The 13258-nt window shown below is 37.0% G+C and overlaps 1 protein-coding gene across 2 annotated transcripts in view; it reads left to right on the top strand.

The window, feature by feature from the left end:
* Positions 1-13258, top strand: part of DGKB (diacylglycerol kinase beta) — a 683215-nt gene that overhangs the window by 185754 nt on the left and 484203 nt on the right. The window contains exon 4 of one of the 2 annotated variants that reach the window (XM_052000687.1): positions 4503-4523. The exons of the other annotated variant lie outside the window; for it this stretch is intronic. Within the exon in view, the coding sequence (XP_051856647.1) occupies positions 4503-4523 (21 nt within the window). The remainder of the gene's footprint in view (positions 1-4502; positions 4524-13258) is intronic. 2 annotated transcript variants of the gene reach the window in all.

The raw sequence follows: 13258 nt of genomic DNA, 5'->3' as shown, positions 1-13258 counted from the left end.
TGGAGAAGATTATGAGGGCAAAATGGACAACTTTGATTACATTAACTAAAACGTTTTTACATGAACAAAACCAACAGAAACAAGATTAAAACTGAAATACAAACCCAGGGAAAAATCTTTATAGTCAGTGTTTCTGATAAAGTTCTCATTTCTAAAATGTATAAAGAACTGTGTCAAATTTATAAGAATACAAGTTTTTCCCCAAATGATAAATAGTCAAAGGATATGAACAGACAATTTTCAGATGACAATATTAAAGACATTTATATATGAATATATATGAAACTTTCATATAATTTCATATAGTTATATGACAAGGTACACTGAAACATTGATCCAAGAAATACAAGTTAAAACACCTCTGAAGTACCACTACACATCTCTCAGATTGGCTAAGATGACAGAAAAAGATAATGACAAATGTTGGAGGGGGCATGGGAAAACCGGGACACTAATGCATTATTGGTGGAATTGTGAATAATCCAACCATTCTAGAGAGCAATCTGGGATTAGGCCCAAAGGGCTATAAAACTGTCCATGCACTTTGACCCAGAAGTGATACTGGATTTATTTCCCACGAAAATAATAAAAGAGTGAAAAGGACCCACATGTGCAGAAAGTTTGTAGGAAATCTTTTTATGGTAGCAAGTAATTGAAAAAGGAGTAGATGTCCATCAATTAGGGAATGACTGAACAAGTTGTGATACATGAAGGTAATAGAATATTATTGTTCTAAAAATGATTAACAAGATAATAATAGAAAGGCCTGGATGGATTTACACAAACTGATGCTGAGCAAAACAGAGTAGAAGCAGAAATACATTGTACACAATAACAGCAAGAATATGCAATGATCAATTATGAAGACTTGGTTCTTTCAAGTAGTTAAGTGATCCAAAGAAATCTCAATAGACTTTAGACAGGAAATGCCATCTGTATCCAGAAAAAGAACTAAGGAGACTAAATGTAAATCAACACATGCTCTGTTCACTCCTTTTTTTTTCCTCTCTCTCTCTCCCATGGTGTTTCCCTTTTGCTCTTATTTTTCTCTCCCAACATGATTCATAAAGCAATGTGTATTAAAAATAAATAAATTTACTATACATTAAAAAAAGAATTTCAAAGGAATTAATGAAAAAATTCAAATGACAGTAGACTGACTATACTAGACCTAAAATTTCATCATAAAGCAGCATTCCTCAAAACCTTTTAATACTAACTAAGAAATAGAATAGTCAATCAGTAGAATAGGTTAGGTTCACAAGATACAATAGTCAATGACTATGGTCATCTAGTTTTGATGAACCCAAACATTTCAGCTTCTGGGACAACAACTCACTATTTGACAGAAATTGCAAGAGAAATTGGAAAGCAGTGCAGCAGGAATTCGGTACTGATCAGCACCTAACATTCTATACCAAGATAAGGTCAAAGTGGGTTCATGATTTATACATAACGAGTGATAATATAAGTAAATTAGGAGAATTACTTTATTTATTTATTTTTTTTGCTGAGGCAATAGAGGTTAAGTGACCTGCCTAGAGTCACAAGCTAGTAAGTATTAAGTCTCTGAGAACAGATTTGAATGCAGGTCCTCTTGACTTCAGGGCTGGTGCTCTATCTGCTGTGCCACATAATTGCCCCTAGAGAACATTATGAAATGCAAAATGGATCATTTTGATTATATTAAGTTAAAAAGGTTTATAAAAACAAAACCAATGCAGACAAGACTAGAAGGGAAGCAATAAACCAGAAAAACATTTTTTTTTATCCAAAGGATATGATAAAGGTCTCATTTCTAAAATATGTAGAGAATCAACTCAAAATTATAAAAAAATTCAATTTTTTTGAATCTCCAATTGATAAAAGATCAAAGAATATGAACAGATAATTTTAAGATGAATAAATTAAAGCCATTTCTAGTTGTGAAAAATGCTCCAAATCATTATTGATTAAAGAAATACAAATTAGTACAACTCTGAATAAATACTTCCCAACTCACAGACTGGCCAAGATGACAGGAAAAGACAATGATGAATGTTGAAAGGGATGTGGGAAAACTTGGATACTAATACATAGTTGTGAATTGATCCAATCATTCTGGAGAACAATTTGATACTATGTGCCTGAAGGGCTATCAAACTGTGCATGTCCTTTGATTTATTAGTGTCTTTGCTGGATCTGTATACCAAAGAGAGCATTAAAAAGGTAAAAGGATCCATATGTGGAAAAATGTTTGAAGCAGCTTTTTTTGTAGTGGCAAGAAAAGGAAAGCAAGTGGATTCCCATCAGTTGGGAAATTGCTGAATAAAGTATGGATGTAAATATGAATGTAATGGAATAGTATTGTTCTATAAAAAAATGAGGAACAGGCTGATTTCAGAGAGGCCTAGAGAGACTTCCATGAACAGAGGCTAATTGAAGAGAATAGAATCAAGAAAACATTGTACACAGAAACAACAAGATTAATTGATGATCAAGCATGATGGCTCTTTTCAGCAATGACATGATTCAGGTCAATTCCAAGTAACTTTTAATGGATAGGGACAACTGCATCCAGAGAGAAGACTATAGGGACTGAATGTTGATCCCAACATAATATTTTTACCTTTTTGTTGTTGTTATTTTTTGCTTGCTTATTTTTTTCTTTCTCATTTTTCCCTTTTGATCTGATGTGTGTGTGTGTGTGTGTGTATACGTGCGCGCGCGTACACAGCATGATAAATGTGGAGATATGTTTAGAAGAAATTTACATGTTTAACTTATATTGGATTACTTGTTTAATGAAAAAGGAAAATGGGGAGGGAGGGAGAAAAAAATGGAATACAAGGTTTTGTAAGAATGAATGTTGAGAAATATATTTACATGTATTTTGAAAAATAAAAGGCAATCAATATAAACAAAGTTAATAAGTTTAGCTTTTTAAAAGTCAAGTAGTCCAAAGTCACATGACCAGTACCGGTCAGAAAATTGACTGGAAGCCACATCCTTTCCTAGGAAAGCTTTTCACACTGCCTTGCAGTATAAATTAAATCAATAAAATTAAAGAAACTTAGTGAATCCAAAGTGTTTTGATGAAGAAGTAACTGATCATACTTCCAGCCTGTTTTGTCATGATATATACTATATTCCATGATTGTAACATAATTTATGATGATCTGTACAAAGTTTGAGCTTGAAGAAAAGGGGAGAAAAGAGAGAAATGAGGAAAGAGAGAATTAGAGACAAAACAAAAGAAGGAAAGAGTAGGAATAGAGACAGAAAGGGAAAAGGGTTGATTAAAAGGTTGGGAAGGAGGAGGGAAGAGAGGGAAGGAGCAAAGGAGATACTGAGAGAAAGAGGGGGGAGGAAAGGGAAGGGGAAGAGGAAGAAGAATGAAAAAGAGGAGTAGGAAATGGGAGGGAGGGAGACACAAAGACAGAGAAGTGGGAAGAAAGGAGAGGGAGATGGCAGGAGCAGAAGAGAGAGGTTCAGAGTGACATTGTAAGCACTTCAATCAATTCTTTCCAAAATAGAAATATAATGGGCTGCAGAGAGAAGGCTCTTCATTATCATTTCTAATTCAATGTTCTAATACCCTCTTGTAAAATAATCTGAGACTTGCTTTAAAAATTTTTAGATTGTTTTAAGGCTATAAAGTGTGTGATGGGGAAACCTTTCAAATTCCTGACTTCTTTCTTTAAATAAGTAAGACCAATAATGTATTGTTTTGGAATTCTGGGTATTTTAAATAAGCCACAATGAAGAAATAGTTGCTTTTTTCATATTTGCCATTAGCCAGTGGAAGAAGGTCCCACTCACTTGTCTGGCCTTTCAGGCTCTCCTGGATCTCCTGCCATGCTGTGTTTCTGGCCATGTCCCCATTGCTTCCTTTACATTGGGTGAGTGGTTCCTTTCCCAGGAAGCAATTCACTGTTCCATGAAAACCTTTTACCATTACTATCCTTTTGCTCATCTTTTGCCTATAATACCTTTCCGATCCAATCCAGCTACTTCAGATTGTATTTCTCTTTCAGGATGTTACTTAAAAGTCTTATAGTGAATTAAACTCTGTGGAATTTCCCCGGTGAGCAGTGTTCCCTCCATCTTTGAGACTCTCATGTTACTCTGTGTTAATTGGGGTCACATTTTATTCAGTTTTATGTCATTTATGTGTGCATGTGCATACATATATGTGTATGTATGTGCAAACACATGTAACTGATCTCTTTTACTAGACAGAAAGCTCTTAAGGGTAGATTTTGCATCTCACTTATTTTTATTTCTCCCTAGGTCAGGAGAAGTAGATGCCTAATAAATATTTGTAGAATCAAATTCATTTCTTTGGATCATAACTTAATTTTAGAGTTCAATCTTCTAAAAATGGATTATTAATGCTATCCACAAATTTTCTTTAAAATTCTCTTTAAAGATAAAACTTCAATAAAACCATTTTGATCCCAAAACAATATTAATGCATGAAATTAACATGTATGTTTTCTCTTTTCTTCCATGCACCACAGAAACAAGACATTCTTAACCAAGTAAGCCATTTTCCTCTTTTTTTGGCAATCATATCTGTTTTGCCCATGATTGATGTGAACAGTGATTTTTCTCATGCACGTCATTGAGTTCATCTACATCACCATAAATTTAACGTACGGCAGCAGGGCACCTGCTATCCTGGGTATCTGGTGTTGGAGAGGCTATGCAACTAGAATAAGAAGGTCTCTTCATCTGCATGTTGGACAATCATTGAACCATACTGTCCTGTATTTAAATTTCTCTCTTCCAGAAAACTAGGATTTTAGGGCAACTGCAAAAACGCCATTCTTCTCTCAGGGGTGAGACTTCAGTCCTCTATTAGTTAGACTTTTAAAGGAGAATTGGACTATCTTTTCCCTTCTTTTCCCTCTATTTCAGGCCATAAGAAAGCTAAGGAAAGAGAAAATATCTGAGTGATAAGAATCTCCTTGACCCTTCTCACTTGCTGAGTTGGTACCATTGAGGGCAGGGGAAAATGAGCTATCTGGTACACAGGTGGGAACAGGGAGAGAAACATAGAATGTACTTCTTAGTGATTTGACGGATGCCGTGGACTTGGCTTTGGGTCACCCAGAAAGATTTTCTACAAGCTCACGCACAGTCTCTCTCTGGCACCTGGAAAATGAAGCAAGATATGGGACATCCAGCATCCTCAGTAAAGAATCTGGATATTCTCTACAATGGGCCACCGGTTCTGAGGTAATCCAGAGTTGAATGGAATAAGTTGGGGGGGGGAGGCATTTATGAAGATATATCTTAAACTCACTTGATTGAGCGAATAGAATTTCAGGAAAACTATTGTTCTTAGGAAAATTCCCTCTGTAGCTCTTGCCATTCACAGGACAGGGATACCCACTGGACTGATTTCACTGGTGTAGCAAATTTCCAAATGAGGAATCTCCCTCTCCCAAGAAAAGTTCATGTTTCCCCTGCAACTTAAAGACTTATGAGTTGTTTAGATAAGTGTTGGGAAAGCAAGTGATTTGTCTCAGAGTGAAGAGCCAATATGTGCCAGTAGCAGGAGTTGGGGCAAGATCTTGCCAGCTCCAAAGGCAGATCTCTGTCATGTTGGGCCATGTCAGTGCTAGGTCATGCTGGACCATGTAAATTCTAGGTCCTGCAAGGCCATGTCAATGCTAGGTTATATCAGTACCAGGTCCTGCAAGACCATATCAGTGCCAGGTCACGTTCCTTCTCTTTGCTATACATAGAAAACTCCAAATGGCTCCTCCTAGGAGAGGAGCTGGCTATCCCACAATAGCATCAAATGCTATTTAAGGTGAACTTTGTGAACATAGGAAAGAGTAAAAAACCATGCATACATATTACTGCTTTCTCTGTTCATTTTTTTTAAGAAAGGGAGAATACCAATAGCGAATGTGCCCTCCTTTCATTCTATGCACACACATGAATATATAGACATTTCCTTGAATAAACCTTCTTGTGAACATGTTGGTTCTATTTCTCGTCCAAATGGAGTCGGAGTTTTGATGCCGTGCTATGTGGAACATTATTCCCTGACAGAAATAACACTGTGACGTTCAGCTCTTCATAAAGGGATTTCAGAAAATCCCCTTGAGTTTATTTCTTGGAATATTTTCACCTTTGCATATTTAAACAAGAATTTAAAAAGCTTAGTGCATACTTCCAGTAATTAGATTGGGGAACCCCAATTGTGTCCTGGAATAATCACCACATTTCAGTTGTGCTCAGTATTCCCTTGTTTGATGTCTGCCACAGAGAACCCCTTCTCTCAGGTGAGCACAGTGGGTATAGCTCATCTGGGCAACTCAACCAAATAACCAGCAATTGTTTGTCCTAATTAGACCAATATGAATCCATCTCTCCCCTAGAGGGGCTCTGGAGCAGTGTGAGCCCAGTCTAACAAAGACCTCTGGGATTATTCCTGTTATCAAATAGATATCTAAGAAAGGAGAAATCCAGGCCCTCTCACCAAAGTGGTCCATGATGTACCATGACTGGCCTTGGACAGCCTCTCTCACTATAGTATCACCATGTCCTCTCAATAAATAGGCATCTATAAAATATCTCCTATGTAGCTGCCAAGATAGTTGGAGACACTGAAGATTCAAAGACATAAAATGAAGGAATCTATTCTCTCATAGAGTTTCTATTTTGTTGAAGGAATTAATGGATATAGATATAGATATGTTACAGATATAGCTAGATATAAATAGAGATGTATCTATAGATATCGATACATGTATATTCATAAGAAAGACAAAAACACAAAATAGTATTTTAAAAAATGGAAGTTTCTGGCATCTGAGACAATCAGGAAAAGTGTAGAGGTAAGAAGGGAGACTTGGCAGGGCAAAAGCACAAAGACAAGCACATGGAGAAAAAACAAGATCGTCATTTGACTAGACGGCAGCTAGAAAGCACATGAACCGAAGGTGGCTCTTGGACTCGGGGAAACTTAAGACTTACTGAGTAGGTAAGCCACTTTGGAAAAAGGAAATTTCCTTATCACCAAAATGGGGTAATAAAAGTACTTACTTCAAATAGGTTGATGTTAGGAATCAAATGAGATTATATTTGTGAAACCCTCTATGTTCTTTATTATAAATTGGCAGAATTCAGGAGGCAGAACAGTGGTAATGAGTTGGTGAAGATAGAAAATATCTAAGCTGAAAAGGGGCCTTGAAGGCTTTTGTCTTAGGTTCCTGAGTCCCAAGGGAGCCATTGGATTTACTGAGGAAGTGTGTAACATTGGCAGATCTATACTTAATGAAAATCACTTTAACAGCTGAAAGTGAAATTACAATACAAAGAGACTAAGTAGGAAGAATCCAATAGAGTCAGTTCAATAGTCCAGTGAAAAATGATGAACTAATGGAGTCAAGTGGTAGTTATACAAGAAGAAAGCAGTGACCAAGTGTAAGAGATGTTGTAGAGGCTGGGAATTAAAAGAAAGCAAATAATCCTATGTGACTGAAAGGCAAAAGAGACTACTCAGGACAGGATCTTGGGTTATAGCCACATTTCAGGGAGTAGGCTATAGATGATTATCACTTAGGAAGTTGAGAAGTGGTCAGCCAGGTAGTAAGAGAAGCAAGCTAGATTGGTGTAGCTAAAAGGAAAACTTCAAGAGAGAGGAGTCAGGAAAAGAAGGCAGCTGGTACCCGCATCAGACAGCATAAGAGGATTGAAGGTGGGGAGGAGATAGTCAATCTGGCCATTAAGAGATCATTGGAAACTTGGCAAAGAGCCATTTTCATTGAGTGATGAGGTATCTGAAGCTGGGCTATAAAGGCTTGAGAAGTGAGTGAAAAGAGAGGCAGGGAAAGTCAAAACCAAAGAAGACTTTTTCTAGGAGTTTCACTGGCATGGAGAATGGCAATAGAATAGTGGATCCTTAAGCTTTCAAAAATGACTAAGATGAGCCTTTTTGAAGGCAGATGAAGAACAAGTGAGAAATTAAAAAGTATTGGAAGTAGAAAAATGAGCAATTAATCAGTAAAATAAAATGAGAGGTTTTCCTTGACAAACAAAATAACCTCTTTGTCAAGGACTAGGGAGGAATAAGAGAGGAGGAAATGTGGGAGATCTGAAGAGAGAAAAGAAGGTCTCCATGAGCATTGGGCTAGGGAATAGAGAACTAAAAAGATTATCTTGCTTCAATGATATTTCAAATGATGTTATACAACATTGATCCATGATGGGCCCAGGAAACCCAGATATGGCACTCCCTGGTTCTAGAAAGTAATGGAGTGATGGTTTTGATAGAGAAAAAATTCTACTTGATTCAATTTTACCTCTGGAGGTGAAATGAAATTTCTCCTGTTGCCCTAAATCCTTAGTCTGCTAGGAGAAAGAGGTTTAAGCAGGGATGAAGATGGTTCAAGAAGTGTTAACATTGAGGTCAACATATGTCTCACTCTAATGGCCTGTCCTTGAAGAATTTCCTATGTGAAAAACACAATATATCTCCTACCCCCTTTCCACATTTGTACAACAAAGTACCCCATCTTCTCAACAATGAAAGCAAAAGACAAATACGGTGTGTATTCCTGTAGACAACAGTATTGTATTCAAGATTAAGAAAACATGAAGATCATGGAAGCCGACCAATTCTTTTACCAAAGATGAAATGGAGACTCATAGAGATTAAGGAATATCTCTATTCCCTTGCTTCCTAAGGCAGTGCCTCTTCATGACCAATTTAGTGTCTTTTCCAGCATACCGGACTGCCTCCTTAAATGAAAGAGTGATTTAGCCATAATATGTCAGCCACTCATCACCAAAGATGACAACTATTTCTCCACTGCTTCCTTTATCTGGATGACTGGACAGGTATTTCCTTCATTCTTCTTATAACTCTGCTCACTGTGTACCCGGGGGCAAGGAACAGATGTCAAAATGGAATGCATAAATCAGGATTACTCTACCCTTTGTATCACTTTAACTGCACATTTGACATAAACAATTTTAAATCCTCAAAAACAAGTTGAATCCTCTGGGATACAGAGAATAATTTAGTGCATTTTATAAAGGAAGCTGTGCCTTACCTGTATCGACAATAGTGGTCTCATTATTTCCTGTTTGGTGTTCATCTGAGATCTTGAAAAGGAAATGTTATTAATGATTCTGAAGACCGAAAGGCAGACTTCCAACTCATACTGGTCCAATAACAGTCCAAAATTATTTAGAAAAGTGACCGGCTGGCTTTTATACTTTAATCAAGATCCCACAGCTAAGAATATCAAGGGACCGATGACAAGGCATGACCTTGCAGCAACATTGCTGCAGAATTATTTGGGGGAAACAAAGGACTGGAAACAAAGATGGTACCCATTTATTTGGCAATGAAAGAAATGATTAGAGTGAATATTATGATATTCTAAAAATGAAGATATGACAAATTCAGAGAAATGTGGAAAGATTTAAATGAATTATAGTTTAAGAAAATAAATCCTGTGACAGTAACCCATCCTCTCTAGCACTAACTGAGTTTGTGGCTGATCCTATAGTAGAAACTTACTAAATGTTTGTTGATTGATTCATTTGATGTGTGTCTCTTATCCTACCATAATAAAACCAAAAGTACTATTTTAATCAGCATTTTTCTTATTATTGTGATCCAAGTTAGTCTTTCATATGGTTGTTTAGGTTGCAATTCATCATATAGCTGCCTCTTCATGACCTTTTACCCAATCTCTTTTAGGGGAAAACATATTCATTCTTTTGCCATCCTTTATCAAGAAAAAAAAATATTTAATTGTCTTTGAGAAAATTCATGGTGGTTAAATGCCGAAGATATATATCACTGTGTACCACTGAACCAGGAAAAAACATTTTCAGCTGACAAGTTCATTTTCTAAAACCAATTTAAGGATTGAAATTGTAGAGTTCATACTCTGACATTTAATTTCTTCCAAAAAATCTTCCTGTGTGGCAGCCCTCCAGTGTCCTGTGGATTGCTTTTTTGGCATGTAAAGTACTAAGAGATGAGAACCTTTTAAAAATTTTCCCTCTGAATGAGTCAGGAAACATTTCTTCCTCCCCTGTGATACCTGGTGATGAATCTGACTGTTATCCAGGTGGATCCTCTGCCTGCCCTGTCCTAATCATGCCAGCACTAACTCCAGAGAATGCCCTCGCGCCCATTTTCGGTGCTTGGAAGCAAAGAGATATATTAGTGAGATTATCAGAATAACAAGGGAAACAAAGACCTCATAATTCGTTCTTTGTCCTCTGACCTGACACAGAGTGAGTGCTTATTGAAAACTTCACAGTCAACAAACTGATAGATGAGTAGTGTGGTAACTTTTGCTCAGGAAATATCATCTTCCATGTCTAGACTGTCCTTTAAATATAAGAAATTCACTGCCAGATTCCAGTGGTAAGTGTGTAAGTAACCAATGGGCTCCATGATGGCCCAAATCATGGAGCAAGAATAAGAGGTAAAAGAACAAAGGCCTGTGATACCCAGAGAAAGACTAGGAGAAGCAAAGGGAGTCTTAGGGGCAGACTTGGATACTAGTTTCTTGATCTGGGCAGAAGGGAATGGGTTGTGATTCACATCACTTGAGGAATTATGTATATCAAAGAGATCACTCATCGCCTGGTGTCTAGAAGTACATTTATAAAACTAAAATGGATACTCCCGGCATGTGGTCAAGTTGGTTCATGAAGATGATTTCTTCTGTAGTACCATACAGAAATGTGCAAGTAGCAGCCAGAAGTTATTAAAATAAGACTAAACAGATGAGCTTTATTTTAATTCACTTCTAAGCTACTTGGATGGACTGGGAAATGCTGTATAAATGCAAGATATTATGATTTCTCTGGTATTGACAGAGCCATCCACACAAAAAGCTCCAGATGGTTGGACTTAAATAACTGAGAAGTACAGCACGTGATCTGAAATGGGATGGGCTTGGCAGCAGTTCCCAATCACTCCCCACAGCCACTCAGCCCTGCTCAGCCTCTCTTTTGTTGTTTCCCTGAATAACTCATTCACAAGTCTGAGGCTGCTGCTTAGAAAACATATAATAGCAGATTGGACAAAATCTGTCATGTCCTGTTTATATTTTTAAGCCACCATTAGATTCTCAAAACTCAAGCAACTGACAAATTAATCAACTAGTCACATCTGAATCCTTTCACTGACAACCACTGGAAACATCTTCAAATAAGACTTAGATTTTTACAAGCAGTCCTAGAACTCTATGAGGGCTAGAGAAAGCCCATGTCTCAGGTTCTATCTTCTTTCTGAAGTGAGGAATCCCCTGACCAAATATATGGCTTTGATGAGTTTAGATTTGGGGTATGATGGGACATTGGCTTTGACCTGTGTCTACAGAGGAAAGAAGGAGATTAAGGCAACATGAGTTGTTATAGTTGTTACCAAAAAAAAAAAAAAAGTTCATTGGCGATAGGTGAGCTCTGGCAGCTATGGATGAAACTGCTGAAGTTGGGGGTCTAGCTACCTTGAAGGATGGTGATATCCCCAACAGAAATATGGAAATTTCAAAGAGTAAAACTTGAGGGAAAGAAAGAAGGAAGAAATGAAAGAAGGAAGAAAATAGATAATTAGAGAAGAAACAAATGGTTATTAAACATTTACTCTGTGTCAGGCACGATGATAAATGCCTTTAAATTTTATCTTATTTGATACTCATGAAACCCTACAAAATAAGTATTATTTTCATTTTATAGTTGAAACAAACAGATTTTATTGTTGTTATTCTGTGAATTGTTCAGGGCCACAGAAATAACAAGTGCCTAAGATAAAGTTAGAATTGTGGTCTTCCTAATTCCAGAACCAGTGCTCTATCCATTGTGCTACTAAGCTGCCTTCTGGTATAGAGGATCTTCAGGGAGGGCTAGCATCTCTGATGTGAGGGCTTGCTGAATCCTTTTCAAGGCTCTTCATCCACCTTTGATGTCTACTTGGATTCAACTCTCACCTGTGACTCTAAGAAGCTAGAGCATGTGCATCAGCCACCCCTTAGCAAAACCATCTCAGCAAACAGATTAATCCAGGTTGAGAGTACTGATGGGCCTCCAACCTGTCAGTGCATTAAAGGGATGTCCACCCCAAGCATGTGAAGACTGCTCCAGGTGGAAAGGGTTAATGACAACAATGTGGGAATGCTGAGAGCTTGGTCAGCCATGGAAAACATCAAGTCATCTACTGCATCCCATGCCTTCTCCATTTGTCTTGACTTTGGTCTTGCCACAGGAGTTCCCAAAAGGGAAGGTGAGATTGATAACTTTTCACAACTCTATCTCATGTAAGTCCATTTCATTAGTGAATCAAGACATCATCCTATGATATCCCTGGATCTCTTCGAAAATGAAGGACAAACAACGATGACAACATGATGTCTTTCCTGAAATTCTTTCCCACCTTTTTTATTAGATCATAATTTCCTCAATGACAGCGGTCATTTTCCTTGTATTTGTATCCTCATCACCCAGCACAGTGTAGAACATATAGCAGGAACTTAACAAATATTCATTAATTGACTGATTGGTTAACTTGGGGCCAAGATTATGTTGAAGATCTTTATTTTTAACTCTCAATATATAGCATGCATATAATTTAAAAGAAGGTATAATGAGTGAGCAAGGAGATCTAATCATGGACTACTTTTCTATCATCTCATAACTCAAAACCAAAAAGAAAATAAGATCCCAATGTGAAAATCATTTTACCCAGGAGAACAAAATCTTACCTTCTAAATTCTATTTCACCAATGTATAAAACACATATCAAAATCATCCTGGATTCATTGAATAATAAAACAACTTGTTCTTTCTTTCTTTTTTTGGAGGATAATTCTTCTTTAGTTATAACGTACTTTATTGTGACAACTTCCCCATTTCCCTCCTAGTAACAGCAGTTGTAGTAATAGTAAATAGTAGTAGAAAAGCAGTAGTAATAGTAAGAAAGTACCAGTAAGAAAGTAGTAGTAACAGTAGTAATAAAGTAATAGTAGTGGCAGAAGTAATAAAACAGTAGGAATAAAGTAGTTGGAGTAGGAATAATAAAGTAGTAGGAGTAAAGTAGTAGCAGCAGTAGTGATAAAATAGTAGGAATAATGTAACCATCATCATCATAGTAGTAGTATTAGTGATGTATTTTGGTAGACCTCTAATCACGTACAGGAAATGAAGAATAAAACATGGAGAAATATTTTGGGATGTATGAGTTCCAGCCCAGAGTGATTCTCTGTGGATGATTCCCTCCAGATGGTCCTTT

Source organism: Antechinus flavipes, chromosome 5 (genome assembly GCF_016432865.1).
Source record: "Antechinus flavipes isolate AdamAnt ecotype Samford, QLD, Australia chromosome 5, AdamAnt_v2, whole genome shotgun sequence".
In the NCBI taxonomy this organism is placed as follows: domain Eukaryota; kingdom Metazoa; phylum Chordata; class Mammalia; order Dasyuromorphia; family Dasyuridae; genus Antechinus; species Antechinus flavipes.
Note: the sequence above shows the minus strand (reverse complement) of the source record. Positions and strands in the feature narration are given on the sequence as shown.